Source organism: Strigops habroptila, chromosome 7, assembly GCF_004027225.2.
Source record: "Strigops habroptila isolate Jane chromosome 7, bStrHab1.2.pri, whole genome shotgun sequence".
Taxonomy (NCBI): Eukaryota; Metazoa; Chordata; class Aves; order Psittaciformes; family Psittacidae; genus Strigops; species Strigops habroptila.
This window is the reverse complement of record NC_044283.2, coordinates 41,123,843-41,146,960: the sequence shown is the minus strand read 5'-3', so window position 1 is coordinate 41,146,960 and position 23,118 is coordinate 41,123,843. Positions and strand designations below refer to the sequence as shown.

The window sequence follows — 23,118 nt, the reverse complement described above, 5'->3', positions numbered from 1 at the left end:
AATGTGAGATTTTTTTTTTATTTATTTATTTTTAAATAGTTTGGGGTAGATTCTAAAGTCCATGAAATTCCAATTTTTAATAATTTATATGTTACACTCATGTTTTGTTATAATTATTACAAGAAAAGTGTAATAAAACCTTACACATCCCAAAGAATTAAAATTTAATTACCATTTGGACAAACCATAAGATATTTTTCCTACGCTTTCTCGGTACTTAAGCCAGATTTTCAAGGAAGACACCTTGAGTTAAATCAGTTTTCTGAGGTCGCACTCATATGACACATAACTTAAGCAGATATGAAAAATATATACATAATGTTTTGAACATTTAAAACTTTGGTTTGATCCTCTCCTGTGCTACTAAATCTCAGCTTTATACTATTAAATATTAGTACTAAGAATGGTACCTTTGAAAATCAGAAGAAACATAGAATATCTGGAACATTCTAATATAGTGTCTGAGTGCAGACATAAAATGTATACATTTAGCAAATGCTTTAATTATTTTTTTTTTTTTTGTTACAGGAGCTCAATTAGAATAAGCTGAATATGTCTTTTACAATATTACCATTTTAATATTTTTCATTTTAAAATTTCAATTTCACATTTAACCTGTATTTTTTTTTTTAAATATAGTGTAGTATGAAGGAAGTTAGATCTGAAATTACATTTCATTTCTAATCTAAAGCTATGAAACCATCCAAATTCACCACTGATGTTTTGCTGAAATTGCTGGGATTTATTAATGTGGTGAGCTATATTTGAATATACATGCATTAATATGAATTTATCTTACAACTAATGTAAATCAGCATGTGGCAGGAACTCAAGTTTTATCAATCTTTGTGTTATTTATATTGTATCAAAGTAGCTTCAAGTGAATTAGTCACTTTCCAACTCTGCAACATATGAAATTTTTTCCAATAACAATGAATATTTAATCTACACCTAGAATATATTATATTAAAAACAATTGGGAATGTTGACAATCATTTCATATTTCATAGGGAGAGAGAGCAACAAAGTCCAAAACATCCTTTTCAATAGTTCCCTTCCAGCTCCCCTGACATTTCTTTTTTAGCTAGAAATTGTGATTTATCCAATACAACTTGGATTTTATGGACAGTCTAAGCTCTGTATGAATCCTCCTGGCCACTGTTTTCTTGTGAGCTATTAATTGCAGACAACTGGGACATTTTTGATTAAATGATTGATAGTTGAGCCTAAGAAGCTTAGAAGTTCTGGGTGTAAGGCTTTAGGTCGACCAAGGGATTATGCATTGAAAGTATTATCACAAGTAGTAGGTCTTGCATAAGGCTTTTTATTACATTATTTTACTTTATTTTTTACCTTTTAATGGAAATGACATGCATCACAGCATCAGCCTTCCAACCTGTAGTTATGCTACTGTTAAAGAAAGATGCATAGTTTTAGAGTGCAGATTAATATATTTGTAAATAGATAAATATGTCTTAGGTACGTTATGGTAAAAACTTGTATGTTTCTAAGTGAAAAATAATATTAAAAATAATAATCTATGAAATGCAAGCAGTAGAAGGTTTGAAGGTTCTGGGTATGTGGTTTATAGCACAAAGGTAGGTATAACTTTTAGTGTGAATATTTCTAGATTTTAATCTAATGTCGCTGCAATTTTTATTTTTTAGATTAAATGGAAATGCTACGAGCATCTTGAGATTTAAGTACTAAACACAGATTAGTGTCTATGAAAATACAGTTTTGAATGTAATGCGTAGTATAGCTATGCCTTAGTGACCTTAAAATATTCTTACACAAATCAGTGAATGTTTGTAAGCATTTACAAATGTTTTCAGTGTCAGGAAAAAGTGAAAAAATACCCAGAACCTATTAATCCATTATTAAGCAGCATATACCAATCAGAATTCTTTCATTTGTAAACAACTTCATGCTTTTTTTTTTTGACTGGGCAAAAACATTTTTCTTTCTTTTTCTCAGGTTTGCAAATATGATTATGTGGAGATTCGTAGTGGCCTTTCTTCTGATTCTAAACTACATGGTAAATTCTGTGGTACAGAAGTGCCTGAAGTTATCACCTCTCAGTACAACAACATGCGAATTGAGTTCAGATCTGACAACACTGTGTCAAAAAAAGGCTTCAAGGCACACTTCTTCTCAGGTATAGAAAATTACTCTTGTGTGCTTATGAGTGCTTCCGAGCATACAATGATAGGTGGAGTGAATACTCTATTTCATACCACTCACTTAGTATGAAAGTGAGTGGCCTTTTCCCTTATAGTTTCCCTGGTAGCTTTGAATTTGTTTTATTTGTATAAGCATAAACAATTCTCCTGTCTTAAAATACTGTTCTGAATTATAATTTCTTTTATCCCAAATTTTGTTGCCATTTCTTCAAATCCCAGTTGTAATGTGATATGAATTATGTACTGTGTATACTTGTATTTTTTTTTTTCACTCGTCTCTCTTGATATATTGCATTAGTTCTGAGATTACCACTTTATGCTACACATTTGTTTATCATTATGGGTGCTTTCTTGCCAAATTTTGCACTCCTTAATGTTTTGCAGAAGAACAGAGTTTAAGACTTTGTTCTTGCAAAAATGTGTCTTTTTAGTTATGAGTGTAATTTCACTGAGGCAGATCAAAGTTTATGGAAGTTTATATCATCTGAGGACATGTATCATTGAATAAAGTTAGAAGTGAAGCTGAAGGTGTAAGGAAGTATTTGCACAACAGTAGCCTCTGCAATTACCCATTGAGACTAAATTATAACAATCTGCCTGTGGCAGGATACCACCTAATATTGGTAGTGGAATTTTGCTTAGTGTTTTTCTTGCAGGTTTACACACATACACAAATGCGTATTTTATCTTCTGTAAAACTACACAACAAAACAGTTGTGTCAGCCCACCTCTTCAAAATGGAAGTCAACCAGAAGCATTTGGAATTTGATTTCTGCCCCAGGTTTTTTGATAGGTGTTAAAAATCGGAATCTGGAGAGTATTGATTATGCTTATCATGTAGCAAATTTTATTACCAGGCATCATTACTTGAGTTTGTTTGCTAAAATATTTAATTAAAACTGAAATGAAATGGTATTTCGTTGGTTAGCTTTAAGAACTGATAACTTATCTATTACCAAATAATAAGAATCAGTGTATTGTATAAGTGATATGGTTTGGAAAGTGAGGAAAAGAATTGTCAAGACAAACAGTTTAGACATTTAGACATTTAGAATATCTTAACTCCTCTAAAGTATATTCTTTTTTTCTAGTAATCATATTTCTCTGGTCATAGTCTTTCAGATCCATCTTTACATATAGTAGTGCTTTTTAGTTTTAATTTTATGTTTTACATTAGCAAGAAGCTTTTGAGGTTTACTTGTTTTTTGTAGTAAATATGTGTATGCACACAGCAGAGCTTCCTCCTAGAAACACCTACACAGCTAGTCAGTTCATGTAGGCCTAGTAACACCAGCAGGAATTGTCACTTCTTTTGACTTTTTACAAGAATAAATATTGACATGTTCAGTTCTAAAAATGGCCTGCAAATTCAGTTTGTTATATATTTTCAGGATCTATACAACTATACTGGATAAGATTGATGATGATAGCTTTGTAATTTGTATGAGCTCTGTAGTTCAGAATTTGTTTTTGTGGACATGTTGAACATTTACACATTTATACTCAGTTAAAGTTTGGTTTTCTTTAAAGTGATAGTTCATTTTCACAGATGTAATTATTTATTTCCTTGACTGTTTAAATGATCTGTTAGTTTGTGGCTTCTAGGAAGAAATCAGGCCAATGCTGTATGTTGGGGAAAGAATAGACTATAATTCATGGAGTTCAAAGCATCAAGTTGTAAGCTTTCAGAACCACAATTTTCTTTGGCTTTCTCAGCTCTGAATGAAATGTTCTTCCCTTCCTCCATTGCCCCCTCCCCATCCTGAACTGAAAACAGGTTTTTCCTGGTAATTTAAAAAAGTACACTTTAAATGATGCCATTGATCACTAAAAGAAATTCATTAAGCAGAGATGAGTCTGAAGCAATGTGATTTTTATTGAATAGAAATGCATGATGTGTCCTGGATATACTATATACTTAATCACCTTCAAAGAAAGATAGTTCGATATAAATAGTATTTGAATCTCTAAGTATATAGATTTACTGAATGCTTCAAACGCATATGTGCCATAGTGTTTTCTCCCATTTCATATGGGTTCAGATACTTTGAATTTTATTTTTATTTTCTTAATTCTCTTCCAGTTGGTAACCATTTCTAGCAGATTCTGTTCTTTGTTATCTGGCTTTCCCCTTTTGACAGTATTTCCTGATTAAAAGAGAAACTTTGTAATGCTTGAGACAAACTTCTGAACCTCAAGTATCTAAAAAGAAGTTGTCATCTCTGAATAATTCATGAGACAAAACTCTCTTGGCTGTCAGAAAACTCATTAACTTTCTTACCCCCCAATCCCTTAGTACAGACATAATAATCTATTGGTCTGTTAATGAAGAACGGACTTGAGACTTCAAGTGTTTTGATTACTGGGAGTTGATACCTGATCAATTTTCAGCTGATGAAGTGGGGTTTTTTTCCTATTTATATACTTGTCTTCAGAGTACGATCAGAGTACGATACTTTTAGAATGATATCTGTGGAGAAATGCCTAGTGCTGCTGTCTAAGATACTTGCTGGAAGGCATTTAACAGTTTTATTAATTAAATCACAATAGGAATATGTGTAAGCATTTGGTTATAAAGACATGCTCATGAAAAAAATCAGGAATTAGTAAAACACTACATCTTCAGGTCTGTTAACCAGTAAAGGGCATATGCAATGCACAGCAAGAGGGACAGGTGGATAAATCAGATTAGTTTTGATATTAGCACTGTAATATGTTCCTCAAGCACAGCCAAAGAACTTCTTTTTCTACAACTCCTTTTGGTGATGAATTCTGCACCCACAGCTATAGTTGAGAAAGCATGGCCCAGCTCCAGCTCAGACGACAGAAAGCAGTTTTTGGGTGGTTGGAATCCACTGTGATAAACTGTGAAAGCAAACAGTGACATAGGGCAACAGATGACCTGCCTTAGGAAGGTACTTATGTTGCTATAAGACAACATGTAATTACATTTTTGGCTGTAAAATGGTGTTAACAGCCAGACAGGTGCTACTGGAAAGTGAGAAAAACTTTTTTATTCAACATTCTGTAAAATTTACATTTGATGGGACAGTTCTGAAGGAAGCTCAGTTGGGAGCCATTGCAGGGATCTAGCTAATCTCCAGAGACACTTTTGTATATTTATAATCAAGTTTCTTGGATAAAGAGAAGAAACAAGGGAGTCATGTTATATTAATTTTTTTAAACTTTTAATAATTTGTTTTGGAATTCGGCTTCTAAAAGAAAAGCTTTCAGTAATTAGGTTTTTATTCTTTCTTTCTTCTGCCCTCCTCTCACTCTCTCCTGCTCTATTACAAGACAGTGAACTATTGGAGTCTGCTTGGCCCATAAAATAACTCTATGAATTTACATTAGGGTGGAAAAAAGATAACAGTAATATATTATTTTTTTATCCAGTGATGTTTCCAAGAAGATAGGTTAATGATTTCTTTAAATCAGTCTTTGTGTAGTGGTATGATTAATACCCAGTGATAATATGTCACTAAACTGCTTCCACTTATCGTAAGTTTTAGAGTTACTTCAGTGTTTTAAATAAACATGATTCTAAACATGATCATTCAAAACATACATTGTGTTTGATTTAATATAAAAATAAGGTTTGTTGGGACATAGATTTTCTTGGGTGATGATTCATTGAGCAGTTAAAATGAGAAAGCTAGAACGTTTCTAGCCTTGAGCAAATTTGTTTTAGAGCACAAACTCATCTCTGGTGCCATCCTGGTGCATTTTTTTCCACAGACAAGAAAGCTGCCTGCAAAGAGAAAATTTTTGTTTTTGAATCTTGCAAGGACTTGATACAGGTCCCTTCAGGCCAAGTACGTATTACTCACAGACTGGTGGCCTCTGAGGGTCTCAGAGGTACGACTATTTGTCCTCTGAATGATTCAGTCTAACATTTTGTTGAGAATGGATCTTTCACTCTTCTGAGCACTAAAATGAGAAAAGAAAGTATCCATTCAAAATTGGGAGACTCATTTCCATCTGCCAGCCTAACAAATGGCTTTGTTTTTACATGGCAAAACATTTGTTCCTATAACTAATACAGACTAATTGGGGTTTTTTCATGAATTTTGAAACTGGGGGATCAATTTGACAGAAAGTCTGTTCTGAATTATGAAGTGTGAGGAAGGCTCGTTCAACAGTTGCATCCTTGATTAATCTTGCACAAGCAATTATTGTAGTTCAAATTCAGAAAGCTTCCCCTTTCTACCTTCTGTCCATTGTTTGATCTCTGAGAAGGTCCAAAATGGGACTGTTTGCTTATGCACTTGTCTCTTAAGAGATTATCTTATTGAATAAAAGCTTATTTAATGTTAAAATACTTTTCAGTATTTTCACAGGGTTTGGAGGAAGATGAAAATGGACTGGGCTTTTATTTAGAATTTGTGTCCCTACTCTGTGCTTGAAAGCCTAACTTGAATGCATTTTGAGCTTGCCTTCCATTTATTTTGCTATTTTGGTAGAAAACTAAAAACTAATGCTTAGATGGGGAAATAATGAAGAGTTTTGTTTGTATTATATCTAATATCTCATTTACTTGTTCCTGTTATTCACTTGCAACATGGAATTATTTATGACAGCGCTTGCTTTTGCAAAGATAAAAGATTGTAACTTTTGTTTGAAATGAAATAGATTTACTACTTCAGTTTGGGATTTGCACTGCATGGGGCATAAACAGTGTATTGTGGAGCTTTTATGCTTCTTTCATAATCGAAATGACAACTAGTATAAGCTTTTGGATGTATGATTCTGGAAGCTTCCAAGGTTTTCGACTGATACTTAACCTTCAAATCTGTTCACATCTGCAGAAAGCTTTCAGAAACTTTCAGTGAAAACAGATTTGAGATTTACAGGGCAAAACGCAGTGGATGCTTGGGTTTGACTTGCAGAATCTATCTGTAAATGTACATTATCATCATGTATTATAAGTAGGAGCTGATTTTTATGGAAAGACCTGCAAGTCAACGGGTCAAGTGTTGCATATGCTTTGGCAGATAAAGCTGATGTGTATGCATTTATAATGTAAACTTCCGTTGTGGTGTTACTAAATATGAGCATAAGTAAGGGCAGGGGGAAAAATGCATGAGTAAGACAATGAAAAGAGACTTAAATTATCCATGGTGGTTTGTAATCTATAGAAATTCTTACCATGCTGACTAAAGTCTGAAACATTACATGTTACTGTGTTTGGAGATAACACTCGCTGCTGCTTTCCAAGGTACATGAGGCAGAAGCGTGAGTGCTCTGCATTCCAGCCATGCAGCAGCTGGTCCTCTGGGATGTCCACAATTTTGGCTCTTTTTCCTCCCCTCTTTTTCATGTTGAAATAACACATGTTGTAAGATACAGGGGTTTAAGTTGTGTTTGTGTGTGTGTGTGTATATATGTATATAGGCATATATTTTTCCATTTCAGGATTTATATCTATGTCTATACATATATATAGGTATATACATGTGCGTACATATACACATGTATATGTATATGCCAGGAGCAGTCTGCCTCTTTCAAATGGACCAGCCTCACCTAAAATGACAACAGCTGAATGACATAGAAGGATGGCAGCTGAGGCCTCTTGCTAGAATGACAGCCTGTTAATCTAGTTTGGCTTCTGTCCATGCAATGAATTTGTAGCTGTTTAATGGAGGTCATATATCCTCCCTGACTCTCTGCTTTATTTCTAACATGCTAAAAAGCTCTTTTGAAGGATTGTATCTTAATAAACAGAACTGCATGCTATATTGTAGATCTTCTTGAAATAAATAATGCCAATTTCTTTTGTACGTTTTTCAATGAAATGCTTTCCTTTTGTGATGTTCTGTACTGTCCAGATTCGTTAAAAGTAAAGCACACGGTCACTCTGCTGGGGAAAAAAGTCAACTTATTAAAAAAGTTTATGTTAAATCCTTCTTAGTGCAGCTTGAAACATTTTTTGGCCTACATGTTCCTTCCAACATACCACCATTAAGTTGTGGAATTTGCATAAAGTTGGAATACTTTGTGTTGTCCATAGATTACACCCCTGTAGCTTAATGAAATAAATCTTTGCATATTTATGATTTTTTTTACCAGCTAGATTACAAAGAGCAAATGCTGGTAACTGTCTTACCTCCTTTGATTTAGCTTGTTTGTTTGTTCCTCTCTCTAAGGAGGTACCCCTCATTTCCTAGAAAGATGGGTCAGGCTGTGCTATGGTGCAAGGCTGTAGGCTGAGCAATGAGTGGCTAGAACTAAGGTACCATGAAACTGCTGAGAAGAGTGACTGTGCCTTAACTTATCCTTTTCTTGAAACACTGTGCTAGACCTTTTTCTTTTTGGTAATGAGGACTACTGCTAGCCTGATGCTCACCCAACCTTGTTGTGTATTTTTTAGACAAAGATGAGTGTTCAAAGGACAATGGTGGCTGCCAGCACGAGTGCATCAACACGGTAGGAAGCTATGTTTGCCAGTGCCGAAATGGATTTGTGCTACATGAAAACAAACATGACTGCAAGGAGGGTAAGTAGTAAGGTATTTGAACAGTTAATTATACAACTGCTTTCAGAAAGCTCCATGCAGCTCTCCTTCCAAAGAAAAGAAAAGAAAGAAAATGATCTTGGTAATAGGGGTTTAGACATTTGGGCTTAAACACGCCTTTGCCCTCCCTTTTCTATCCCCTCCATCCCAGCATTGGTGTGTGGCTGAGTCTGAGGTCCACAGGAATGCAGTCTGGAAAACTTGGGATCATTGGCAGGGAGTGCTATTTTTAATAGTTCTGTGAAGTGTAGAACATTTAAAGCTATAATAAATGCTGTATTAAACACTGGAATAGAATTTCTGGAGAGAAGCCTAGTAAACTTGTCATTTGCTCCTATCAGTAGTAGTTATTTCCTTACAGTCAGGTTGAAACTGTATCTGCCCTTTCTGGGATTATTTTAGGAGACATATTCAGAGAATCTAAATTCCAGTCAAGACCCTGTACAACTTTATTCCTATTTCCTGTCTCAAGGTGTGGCTACCTTCAAGAAAACAGTAGGCTTTGCAGTTTAAGTAGAATTTAGATTATCTGCTAATGAATCTCAAGCGTGCAATGTCATGTGAGCTACTGCAATTTCTCAAGTCTGTATTCTAACATGGATTTAATTTGCGAGTAAAGATATGCCCTTTGTGAATCATTTGCATTTTCACTGGTGTTGAAATTATACTTGTCTGCTCTAAAAGATTCTTGTTGAATAATTCTCTGATATTTATAAAGGAATTTGAGATTGTTAAAAAACTAAATGCAAAAATTAAACTAGCTTCTTTGTTGCCTTCTTTAAGTTTTATTTGTTTGTATTTATCCACAGAGATGCACAGAGTGGTGCATTTAGGGAGTAAAGGACTAAGCTGTTCTTGTTTAGTCTTAGCTGTTCTCTACTGGTATATATGTCCTTAAAAACTGGTTTAGAAATCAGAATGATTGCTCTGTATCTGCAGGATGAAAACTAGTGAGAAGGGATTAAAATAAATTGTTCAAGACATACCATTTGATGCTGGATTAGCAAGATTTCTCATATGGATTTTCAATACTTGTATATAGAGTGGCAGGAATGGCAAAATATTTTATGTTTTAATACTTATGTTCATTTCTTCACATACTTTTTCCAGAAAAAAGCACCATCCATTGTACACAACAGTATATGTTTCACAGTAATCAGTAAACAGGCATGCTGGGTTAGTTTCCATAAAGTGTGTGCCAAAGGGGAAGAACATGATTGTGCACACAAAAGAGAGTGCTTAGCTGTCTTCCTAAAGATCCTTTCCATTCCACGGGTTCTCTGACAAAATAGGGTATTTTCTGGCTGCCTCTGAATCAAACCCTCAGACTAACTGATACTTTCACTGTTGGCACAGCTGAGTGTGAACAGAAGATCCATAGTCCCAACGGCATCATCACAAGTCCCAACTGGCCCGACAAGTATCCCAGCAGAAAGGAGTGCACGTGGGAAATCATTGCCACCCCCGGGCAGAGGGTCAAGTTGGTAAGTATCTGCTTACTCTTCCTTTCTCTCTTTTCTTCCACCAAATCTGCTTCTCAAATGACTGTTACTAAACTTTATGATCAGTTTGCAGCCCAGAGGTAAACTGTTTTAAAAACCTGCTGACTCTTGTCCATTCCTGGCCAACTGGGGCTACTCATTGTCATAGAGCTGTGAATTTAAGTTTGTCATGATTGTAAATACTCTGGATAGCAAAGGGCAGGAGGAATACTTTCCTCCTTTCAGACTGTACTGTATCATTGTTGAAGTTCATAAAATTTGCATAAAGCTTTGACAAATATGGCAGAGGCTATTTTTGCAAACTCCAACATATAGAATAAGCAAAATTAGACGTTATGAACAGTCTTCTTCACACACCTTTTGCATTTCTGTTCCGTACTTTTTGAAGAGGAGAAGAAGTTACAAAACCCAAGACTCTGGACTTTTCATTTAAAAATGGCTCCAGATTTTAACATAGGTATAAAAGCTGCCCAAGTAGACTTAAGTGACCTTTGTGTCCAGCTGGCTGAGGACAGTGCTGGTGCCTGAAGGCAGGCTAGTAGAGCTTAGAGACCTTTGCAGTTCTATTGAGGTTACATAGCTGAAGGTACAGACCTGCCCAGGGGGCTTTTCTGCTTTGAGCTCAGTCCCAGTGTTCCTTCAGGCAAAGTACTCAGGGGACAGCCGCAACAAAAGCTGGACTTACATATTTTAAAATCTGATAAATTGATTTAGCAGATGTTTTGGAGCAAATAAATCGAAGAAGAGAGATGTCAGCTTCAGAGAGGCAGAAATGCTGATGTGGGATCATGTATTGGTTCCTGTTCACCAGAATTAAAATGGTTAAACTGTTCTGAGGGATGTGGGGGTGGCGGAAAATGAGTCATGTGCATACTCTGTCCATTTAAAGGGCAAAAAACAGGTTTGTGATTCAGGCGGCCTTCCTACTGTTACTTCTGAGCAAGTGTTCTTCCATCCTGGCTGAATAAACCAAAGCCGGCCAGGCATGGGCATGTTAGTGTAAAAGCTTTTTCAGTTCTTGTAACCTCAGCAGGCAAAATTCTAGCATTCAGATTTCTTCAGTGAAATATCGCATCATCCATTTTACAAGAAAAGGTTCTTAAATTTGCTTTTGCCAATGAAATTGGAAAAATTAGACAGAATTTTACTGGACAGAATTTAACAAAAACCCTCCACAATTTAGAATCTGAAATCCACTTTTCTGTGCAAAATCTACTAAATTCTATATGTATAGTATCTATAAAGTCTAATACAGCAAAATGCCATGTGAATAATATTAATACCATACTTCCACTATGGATAAATATTTTTTCTTGGACTTTTACACTGTATGTAAGTTTACTCCTCACAGTTTACTTAGTCAAATTGAACAAAGAGAGAAACGATTTCTTTCTGGTAACAAACCACATGAATTGTAAGCCTGTACTTCATTTTTTGAGAGGGGTGTGAGTACAGAAACTAATCTTTAGTTGTGATTGTTCGCATTCTGATAAGCATTGAAAAGTCTCTTCCTGAAAGGCTAAAGTTAAGCGTTTAGTATAATTAAGAAGCTTATGAAAAAATGGACATGCACTTCAGAATTTTTAAGTGAAACATGTAGATAAAGATGGCTTTGAAAATGTATGTAGCAGAGAGAGTGATTTTCATAAGCTAATCAGCCGGATGTTTATAAGAGACAGACTTAAGTGTCCCATTCAGGCAGCTATCCATAAGTGCCACCAACATATCTACTCCGTTGAGTGCTACAGATAGAAAGGGCTGGATGTCCAAAGGCTATATGTAACATTTCTGAATACCATTCCCTCTTATCACACAATCAATATGGGGACTGTAGTAATGGTGGGGTAGGTATTCAAAAGTATTTGTCCCAGGAAGACAGAGTGTGATTTAATTGTACTAACAACTTTATTAAATTATCTGTGAACTCTGTTGGCAGCAACTATTCAGTTATATTCAGCTTTGAGGAAAGTGTGTATCAGTTCTCCTCTTTCAAACCTGCTCTTAGTCTGACCTCTTTTTAAAAAAATTGAGATCGTCTCTGGGTGTTTTGAACTATCAGGCATTTTGAGCTTTTAAAAGACTTCATACTAAGATCTGCTTTTCCTTTTAAAAAAAAAGTTCCTTTGATTCTCTTTGTAATTTTTAGAATCAATTGCTAGACTCACGACAGATTTAGGACTTCTTTCTGTTCTTTGTGGGACCCAATATAACAAGTATGTCCTCCTGCAGACTTGGGAATCCCAGTGATAAGTCAAATGTTAAAAATAATAGGTGTGTCTTGCAGTTCATGGTGAGAACTGTTTCCTAGAGAGTGACTTTTTTGTACTGACGAGAAGTGAACAAAACTGAAATAATTTTCCTCTAAAAGAAAATTAAGTTCTGCAGGCTGCTTTTGGATCACATCTAGTGCTCCCATTGATTCCAAGTTGGCTTGAATCAATTCTATATTTAAGTAACTCCCTTACAGTTAGTCTCTCTTCTTTCTGTGGGTTTTTTTTTTTTTTAACCTATCAGGTTTTATTTGGGTATAAATGACAACACATACTCGGCATCATAAAAGTAGGATGGCTGACTATAATTTAAGAGTAGCAGAAGGGACTGCTGTACAGCAGTTTTCACTGCCTCTGCAGTTTCAATCCCTTAAGATAAGTCCCTAAGCTTTCCTGTGAAATTAATCTACATCCACTGCATCATGCAACTTTTCACTCTTCGCAAAAGAAAAATGTTATTCTGAATATTCCACTTCTTTGGGCAAAAGACTCTGTGTTAGCTCTTTATAGCTCCTTTAGGTCAGCTGTTATTATAAATAACCATCACATTTCACACTGGCTGGATTCCACAAAGGATTCAGTAAGTCAGATTTGCTTTGGTATACTAGATCTTGCTTAGTATTTGACAGCTCAGTTTTGTTATTTTTAATTATTGCTTCTTAATCCTTTAGTGGGTTTTGGGGGGGGTAAGGAGGGTTTGTTTGTTGGTTTGGGGTTTTTTTTCGCATAAACAATCAGGTGTATAACTAATTATGGGAGCATTGATACTTAGTGTTTTTATGCTATTTTGTTGAACAAAACATATTTTGAATTTTACCTTAAATTGTAGGTTATTTCTGAAAATTCACAAAGGTTTATATGTGTATTGCGTTCTCAGTGTTTACATGAGAAGAAATTAGTGGATTTTAAGGTTTAGGTTCCTTGTTGAAATTTAGCCTTTGTCAAAAAGTCTTACCTGAAATATCTTAGGTATCTCCTTGAAATAAATTTGTTGGTACCAGTCCAGCGTCAGAAGACAGTCTTCCATATTTGAAAAGCAGGTATTAGTTGTATGTTTTTCAACAGTTTCTGTAGGCTATGGCATACGCTGAGTTTGAGAAATATAAATTCCAGTTTTTAAAGTGAGTTGGCCAGGGTCTGCTGCAAAGGACTTGCAATTTAGAATTTTTAAAAGACCTGATATGTCCTTACAAGCTGCCATGAGCACTGAGAGAGACTTCAAATCCCTAAGAGCTCAGCAAGTAAGATAAGTGTTTTGAAGTGTAGAAGAAACATCACAGATTCAAAATGAAATAAAGTTTGTGAGTCCCAGTTCGTGATCAAACTATGGCAGCAATTTGAATTTTCTTGGGAGAGCTGAGGACAGCAAAAAAGTCTGCTGAAGTTCTTTTAATAAACAATCAACATAATTTTGTAATTTTTCCAATGATTTTGCTAGCAGAAATGTGATCTTAGCATGAAGGGGGTAGCCTGAAGTACTGTTAGTGTTATAATAATAAAAAATAGATCTCTGGAAAATAGGTTAGAAAATATAACTTTCATGCATAAGCATTCATGTGGAAAGGTCATTCTCAAAGGCTTTAGTTGTGGTGTGTGGTAAGATTAAAAAAAAAGGAGGGTGCATTATGTTTTGCAGATGTTTCAGTCCATCCTCAACTATCTGAGGAACCAATAATTTTCAGCTTTTTGCTGTTTTAAATGTTCCGTGAAATTTGGAATGATCCTATAAACTGCAAATTCAATGGAAAGGCCACTGTATTCTAGATTTAATAGTCTTTTATGCATGTTAACTGGCTATAAAGATTCTAATCCCTTTCTATACGAAGTATGATGCCCTCCTAAAGTTCACTGTCTTGATTATTACTCCACTTTCTCAAAATCAGTATGTTACTCAAAGCTACAGGCATGTAGGGGCAATAACATTAAATCTGTCATCTTAGCTACATCTGCTTTGTATTCTGAAACAGACTAACAGTACATATGTACCATGTAAGTACAGTAAACACAGTACTACATTAAGACATTTTTTGTGTTTTTTTCCCCCCACCTCCCCTCAGACCTTCAATGAATTTGAGATAGAACAACATCAAGAATGTGCTTATGACCACTTGGAGGTGTTTGATGGTGAAAGTGAAAAAGCACCAATACTGGGACGGTTATGCGGCAATAAGATACCAGATCCTCTTATTGCTACTGGAAACAAAATGTTTCTCCGCTTTATTTCTGATGCATCGGTTCAAAGAAAAGGCTTCCAAGCAACACACTCTACAGGTCAGAAAATCAGGATGTGCTTTACTAATAACTTCCTCTTTGTTCTTTAGTGGAAGCTATTTCAGCATTCCTTTTATAGGAATGGGATGAGTTAACAGATAAGACAATGTTACAACTAAATTTAACGAAACCTTAAGAACAGTAGAAAAAGTCTGAGGTTGCAGAAAGTATTCTCTGATATTTTAGATGTTTCTTTCTCCTCTCTCTCTCGCTCTACCTCTCTCATATAGGTAAGTTATTAAAAGATTTTGAAACAAAGTCCCATAACAAGAAGAAGATATTTGTGTAGACAATTAAAGAGATATATGTTAAGATTCATGCCATTAGTTTGTAAAAGATTCAATAGTTTTTCATTGTATTTGTAATGGAAGTACTTCACTGGGACATGTGCTGCACCTCCATTACTTTCCTGTTCTAACATAAACAAAAGTCTGGGGTTTGTGTAAACAGCTATTACTTTCCTGTAGAGATAAAAAGACAAGCCAAAGAAAAATAAGAAAAAACAATACTGAAGATTTTCTTAGGATCTTAGCAATATAATCTCCTTCATACTTACCAGTTAATTTTGTCCTTTGTCAGAAATCACTGAAACTGAAAATAGTGTTTTGCAATTGCATTAATAGATTTCTTGGGTCATTTTCAGTGTGTGCGTAATTTCCCCGACGTTGCTTGTCTTACAGTGGCCCCTAGTGCTGAATCTCTGAACTTCCAGTGCCTACAATAAAACGAGAGGGGTTGGGGTGTTTTTGTTCTCTTTTTCAGCCATAATGCCCGTCTGTCCAAAGTTCATTCTTATTCATCCAGTATTTGGCAATAAATATTAATGTAGACAAAATTATATAACTATTTTTGCTGGTAGGTAAAGTTTACTGTCATGTAACAGTTATTAACAGAAGATAGTAATCGAGGTGATTAGTAACCAATAATGTAATTTGATATTACCCAGACTATTCATCAACTTGATGTGCAACATGCAGCTAACAAATCCTCATTATCAATGTTAGCATTTTGTCTCTTTTTTTTTTCCTTCTGCTTTGTTAAGAATAGTTCTGAAACTTTATTAATTTTATTTCCCTTTCAGAGAACAACAGTAAGCAACAGTAGGTGAACTATTCACTCTTCATGATCTGGGCCTGGAAATTGAAAAGCTTAGTTACCTGTAATTCAGTTTGTTTTTTTTATGGAAAATTCTCTTTTAAAGCATGCCATTCTTTGCCTTCCCTTAGATGGAGTATTAGATAGAAATGGTAATAATTACTCATTTTTAAATTCCCTGGGGGTAAATAGTTCAAGGTCAGAACTCTTGTTAGAAACAGGTGTTGTAAAACTACTGTCTCATTTATTATTGTCACTTTCAATTTGCAGATTGGAGCAGTAGCCGTGTGAAAGGAGTTCAAATATGTTATAACATCAGTTGTATTATAACTTGCTGGAATTTCCCTCACATCTACTGAGTTTTATGTTCCTGAACTGGAAAAACTTTCTTAGCATGCATAATAGCGCTTCGTTTAGCACAAATAGATACGTGTGTTTGGTGATTTTAGAGAAAGTCTGAAGAATAAAATCTGCCCAGTTTTTAAGAATTTAAAAATTATAAAGTTTGCCTCCTTAAATAAATAACAGAGGTTATTTATTTCTGTCAACTGCTGTTGCACGAGATACTCACGAATTTGAACAGTGCATCACCAGCATGTTCTTTGAGGTAGGGTTTGATCTTGCAGCCTTTTCCTGTAGGCTTGAGCCAAACACAGATGCTTCATGGGAATTTTACCTCTGTGCTTTGGACATACGTGTGAGTGAATAGATATCTAACAAGTGTATGGACAGTGGATTGTATTTCCTTGTTTAGTTTTTTTTCTAGCAAATAATAACTGATGGTGTGCAATCAAAGTAGGGAAGGTATAGCTGTGCAGACAAATGGAGAGCTGAGGAAGCTGCTCCCTTCACTTCTAAGCTGTTGGCAGAACTCACTCAGTAGAAGGACTGGTGTAATAGAAGAGCAATGAAAAAGTAAGTGGATGCTATGCCCAAAGATGTTTGTGATGCTGTTTTCCTGGCATCTTCATGATTTAATGGCCTCTTATTCTAGTAGAATGTTGATTTCCCTTCTGTTAAAACTTTTTTGGCTTGAAATACTATCCAAATTCCAAATTTCCATTGAATATTTCAGAAAACAGGATAAAACCATAGCAGCAAAAGGCAGTTAAGTTTCAGAAAATCAATTGGATAGAAAGGCTTTTCCTGGTGGACCAAAAACTTATAAAATGCTGTTTTAAATTGCAATACAGTTTTACAGAAACATTCTCTTATATCTTCCTCTCTCAGGAAAGGCGTAACCCATCCAGATAGAATTTGTAAAAATGCTCCTGACAGAACATTAAACACCATTGCTCAGGGTGTGATTTGGTTGCCATAACATAGGCATCCCCTTCTGAATGGCTTCATTTACGGTGGCTGGCCTCCACCCACCTGCAGGAGATTGCAGGTCTGCTGTAGGTCCTATTCCTATCTGTCAATGCTGTGAGAATGTCTCTGACAAATTTGGACATCTCAGATGTCACTCAGTTTAGGATCTTGCATCACTTCCAAAATTACTAATAATTTGGTATGGCAATGCTGCATCAAATTTATAATATGTTTTGCTAGTTCAGGTAGTGTGGATTTAAGCTTTTCCCACCTGTCCAGCTTCTTAAACAGTCAAGAGAATACTGCTTGATTTGCTGTTGCATTTGTCAGAGGCCTGAACAGCCGCTAGAAAAGTAAGGAAACAAAAGAGGATTTTTATTCCTTAGCTGATCTAGAAAGAAGTCTTTCACCTAAAGCTTTAGCTTTCACCTAAAGATCAACAGCATTTTACAAGTCAGACATATTTCTTTACAGTCAGATGTGTACAGCGCACCTACAGCAGAGCAGGCATACCTGTGCAATGGAAAGCATAATGGGTGGTGCAACTAGGTTACTTCTGGTATCAGGCTAAGCAACTGGTACTATGTGGCACTTCCCTGTTCTGTGCAGACTCATCACAGTCTGTCCCACACATCCTAATGCAGTGCCGCATTGCGCAGGCTGGATGTAGACTTTTGAAACTACGAGTTAGTACTTAAGAACTTGAAAATTTGACTTTTAATTTCTAAAAACAATACTTCATCCTTAAGGGATAAAGTAGGACAGGAAAGACTTGGGGTTCTTGGTTGATGAGAAGAACCACAACATGATTCAGCAATGTGCACTTGCAGCCCAGAAAGCCAGCCATACGCTGGGCTGCATCAAAAGGAGCATGACCAGCAGGTAGAGGGAAGTGATTCTCCCCTCTAGTCCACTCTCAAGAGGTCTCACCTGGAGTACTGAGCTCAGCTCTGGGGCCCTCAGCGCAGGAAAGACCTGTTCATGTCCATGAACCACATAGCAAACAAGCTAGCGAGCTTGGCAGTGGTGTTTAGTATAGAGCTGGCTCTCCAGGTGCTTACATGATAGTAAAGCTAGCACTTCTATGAAACACAAGACTTTTGCACTTGATTGCTGACTACATGTGTGCTAAAGCTGACTCTCCCCAGCCACTTGCAAACAGTGTTTTTAACCCATGTGGAAATGTTGTCATCACTGAAGTGTGGATGCCCCCCTTACAGCACTTTTTTTGCTGGTCACAGGCACCTCTCAAGTGCCTACCCAAAGAATGTCCTACAACTTGAAACCCATTCCTTATAAATTTGATGTTCCCTGCCTTTTTGTCTTCCACTTGAAAATCATTAAATATGTTCAAGCCTCTGTAGTTATAAAAAATAATTTATAGAGGAAAAACTCAGAATGATGGGTTTGTATTCATGCTGGGTAGCACTTCACTCTACACCTTATTTGATTGACCTGCTTGATGCATAAGAATGCCTGAATAAGGCTGGGTGTCCATTAAAAAAGCCTACAACTAATTCTTACTGCATAAGCTTCTTCATCCCTTTTTCTCCCTCCGTTTAGAGTGTGGTGGTCGGCTGAAAGCTGAAGCCAAGCCCAAAGATCTGTACTCACATGCTCAGTTTGGCGATAACAACTATCCGGTTCAGGCAGACTGCGACTGGCTCCTGGTGGCAGAGCGCAGCTATCAAGTTGAGTTAATGTTTCAGACGTTCGAGGTTGAAGAAGAGGCAGACTGTGGTTATGATTATGTGGAGCTCTTTGATGGTCATGATAAGACAGCTGTGAGACTTGGTCGATTTTGTGGATCTGGGGTAAGTAACCAGGTACCAACCTTTTTATTTCCACAACAAAAAGAGTGAGAAAGACAGGGCAGAGGAAGGAAAGGGTTAAGAAGGGATGAGGCTCGGTTACTACCTTACAATGAAGATACTAGATTATCTGCTTTAGGTTATTTTTTTTTTTTTTTAATAGAAATTTGCAGGCTTGTAGTACAAGTATTCCCTTGAAATATTTTAAACAATAAATATTTTTATCTAGTTCTTGACCCAAGTACTGTAATGTTATGCTAAACTTTAGGTAGCTGACAGTAGAATGTTAATCAGCAACCCAAAAATAGCTACCATACATTTTCCCATGCAGAAAGAGAAAGGCACCAGTGTTGAAAATTATCACATTAAAATTCTTTCAATTTGAATGAAGAAGCCACATTTTACAGAGGGAGGGGTGCTTGGGAAGCATTTATAATATGCTTATCTACTACTTAAATCTGATTTTAGGAAAAAAAGTGCTTCTAAAATGTGTGATTAATATGGGCCTTAAGAAAGCCCTGTCATTCCATGTGCAACTCTGACTTGTTTTAACTGTGAGACATGGGGGAAATTGGCCAGGTGACATCCTGAAAAGGATGTCTCCTTTTAGACTTGCATTGTTATGTTGGCTGCCTGCCTTGTCAAAGCTGGTGCAAAGATCCCAGTTGTCCTTATCAATTCTTTATGCATGTGAAAATGCAAGCACTCTTTCATACATACACTCTTTGCCTAGATAAAAGATTTGAAAGGCTCTACATGAGATGATAGGAGCTCTTAATTAACTGTGTGTCACTTTTTTGATTCAGCCACAGTGCTGGAGCAAACATCTCAATCATTCGGACAAGTTACCTGTAAGTTGGCTTAAATCCTTCTAGGGCATTTTTGAACACTGAAAGACGCAGGAACGGTGCTACCAGTGAACTCTAGGCAATATATTCTAAGCGAAATGCTGCAGCTGAGCCCAGTATCTACTAATTTACACTAAACAATACTTTGCAGGTTGTGCTATTTTTCAAGTAGAAGGACAGCAAACTGGAGAATGGCCCACCCTTGGGCTGAATGTTTTTCTTTCGTGGGGTGGAGGGTGGTGGTGGTGTTTGGGTTTTGTTTTTGTTTTGGTTTGCTTCTGGTGAGATATGGATGATTGGCTTCAGGGACCACATAGGAAAGACAAAATTAAATAGAAAAGTTACTGAAAGCAAAATAATCCAAACTGAAGTGGAAAAAAGGCTCTATTAATATATATTGCCACCTTGTCAAATTTAGAAAAAGGACTTGCTAGTTCAGCTGGTACTTCTGATCGATGTGCTTCAGTAATACACCAGGCCATCACGAGTGCTACGAAGAAGATGGAAAATAGGTACTGGAGTCTGTTGCTTATCTAAATTTAGAATATTGTGTATGGTCCTGCCCAGTCACTTACATGACTCTAGCAGTAACTATAGAAGACATCTGGGAAGGACAAAAGAACAAGGAGCTTTGCTTTCTTTGTCTCGTAAGAAAAGACTTTGGAGATAATTCATACAAATTGAAGAAGTTAAATCAGATTCAGAAAGTTAGATGACACATTTTTTTAAATTGTGTGAAAAGATGCTTCTCAGGCCCAGATCTCAAGATTGAAAGAGTGAGCATTAATATAAAAGCAAAAAGTTACAATAATAGAGAATTTCAAAACTTCTGCCAGCAGATAAAGATTCAAGCATCATGATTTAAACTGGCCTCTGGCTTTTAGGAGTTTAGGTTGTCATTCCCTCAGTCTGCCTCAAAATTTCCTAGCCTATAATTGAGAGCTGAATGACACAGATATATTTTGTCTGATGATGTCAGATGGCGCCGTACGAGACCCAGTAGAATTACACGACAAGGCGTAATAGGAAAAGAGAAATATCCATAAGAAAAAGAATTGGGAGTGAGGGGGATAAATACACAGTGGACAGATAATTTATTTGTTTCTTCATTTATTTTAGCCACCAGAAGAAATCTATTCAGCAGGGGAAGCTCTTTTACTTCACTTTCACACAGATGATACGATCAACAAGAAAGGATTTCATATACGATACAGAAGTATAAAATATCCAGATAGTGTGCACACCAAAAAATAACACAAGAACCTCTAAGCCAGAAAAGGAGAGTGAGAAAGAAAGAACGCACAGTGGAAAGGAACGAAGGCGTGTCTTTTTTTAAAACTGCAGTTATTAGCACAAATGTTTAATATGAGTTCAGTTGAAATGATGACCTGTAAGACCAGAGACTGAACTAAAGTTAAAAAAGAACCGATGGAATACTCAAGATGATGATGTGAAGGCTCCATACGTGACTGTTGCTGCAAAGCTTGTGAAAAGACTTTGCATGCAGGGAGAATAGAAAAGCTTTTGTTCATGGTTTGACATTTGTCATAGATGCGTGCAGATTCGACCAGTTGCATTGAGGGGAAGTGACCCTTCAGATCATTCTTCCTTCTGACAATTGTATGGTGTCCAGGAAGAAAAAAAAAGCTCTTTCAGCTCACACAATCAAAATACTGTCCTTATATCTAGTTGCTTTGACTTTATATCCTGCATATGGTGTGTACAAGGACTTAAAAGAAGATATGAAATGGGAAGGTCTTCCTGCATTGTTCTGTATTTTTTACAAATTCATCTGTCATATCAGGTTAACAATGTTTTGAAACTGGAAAATCCTACTTCTGAAACATAACTGATCTTTAAAGTATTTTGTTTTACTAATGGCTGAGAAGTCTGAACTGTTACATCGGTCACTAGTTGACTAATCACTAGTTGTCTGAATTTGAACAGTGTAAGCATCTATAAAATGTTTGGTTTACTAGTTAAGTAAGCTATCTCTGATGATGTGCTCTGATTTTGCACGGAACATAGAAAGACTGAGATGAAAACCTGTCCTGAATCAAAATCTGTATCCATGAGAAACAGAAATAGTCAAGGATCATATGAAACTCCTCCTTCTGAATTTGTTTTTAACAGTGCATTTGGAGCCGCTACTAAGCTTTATTTCTTTGGATCTCTTTTGTGAATGAGCTAATTGTCTGGTTTAGCTACTCAGAAATGAAGCTGCAGTGGTATCCAAGAGGGAGGTTTCCCAAAGAGGTGGTTTTTTTTTCTGGGATTAAGAGTATCTGTGATGGCGAAAAGAGCAAATCAGAACAACAGACCCAGGATTTCTTTGTTATTGAGTGAATTCCTATGGTGCTATTCCATGAACATTAAAAACAAACCAAGAAGTTTTAGTCTTTTGAGCCAACAGCTTGCAGATCATGAATGTCTCACTATGCCTGGCTGCATCTGGAGAAGGAAGGTTTTACTGCTCCAACGGAGAGTGAGTTGCAACGGCAGCACTAGTCCTGTGGAACCACTACTACTATTGCCTTAGAATCCTCGCACACGGTCAGACAGATCTTCCTGTAGATAGACCTCTAATTTGATAAATATTTTGACGACTTGAACATCTTAGTGTACACTAACAAAAGGATCTTCAAGTGAAAGCGCCATCTGCAGAGCGAGATCATCTGCTGTAAATACAGTGACCTGCTTTTGATGTAGAGATGTGTTACGTTTAGAACTGAGATATTCTATGTGCTTTAGGCCAGACATGGCTTTAGTCATAATGTATATGCATTATGTAAGTATTGTATGAATGAGTGCTCCAGGAGAATGAGAGGTATTGTATGGGTGAAATGGAATTGTTTCTTTATGTGCCAAGTTTTATCAGGACTCTGTTTGACTGTAGCAACTTTTCTTTAAAGGCTTCATAGACAGATAATGAGGACTTCTAGTTGGCAAGAATCAAGTTTAAATGAAGTATTATGTTTCACTTACAAGAAATATAATTTTGATATCCTTTGACGTAAGTTGCTACTCAGATTAGCTTAGTTTCTGTTTCCTTACTATGAACATACATTGGCACTAATAAATCTGATCTTTTTTTATAAAAATAAAAACCAAATGTCTATATAGGTGTCTTTGGTTGTTTTAACAGCACTATTGCTGCTCATTTATTACCTTTTTCCTTTCCAGAAAGCTTGTCTGTGAAGTTCAAAATGTGAATAATTTATGTGTTTTTGTACTGCTGCTCCACTGTCTTTTTGTTTGGTTCATTTTTCAGGGTGTTTACACAAGAAGTTAACTGCAAACATTTTCTCCA

The 23,118-nt window shown here is 36.2% G+C and overlaps 1 protein-coding gene across 3 annotated transcripts in view; it reads left to right on the top strand.

The window, feature by feature from the left end:
• TLL1 (tolloid like 1) overlaps positions 1–22,915 on the top strand; it is a 135,284-nt gene extending 112,369 nt beyond the window's left edge. For all 3 annotated transcript variants that reach the window (XM_030492521.2, XM_030492520.2, XM_030492522.1), the window contains 6 exons: positions 1,978–2,158; positions 8,557–8,682; positions 10,057–10,184; positions 14,530–14,743; positions 18,713–18,963; positions 20,928–22,915. In XM_030492521.2, coding sequence (XP_030348381.1) covers positions 1,978–2,158; positions 8,557–8,682; positions 10,057–10,184; positions 14,530–14,743; positions 18,713–18,963; positions 20,928–21,062 — 1,035 coding nt within the window. In that variant the 3' untranslated portion in view covers positions 21,063–22,915. The remainder of the gene's footprint in view (positions 1–1,977; positions 2,159–8,556; positions 8,683–10,056; positions 10,185–14,529; positions 14,744–18,712; positions 18,964–20,927) is intronic.
• The last annotated feature ends 203 nt before the right edge of the window (positions 22,916–23,118 follow it).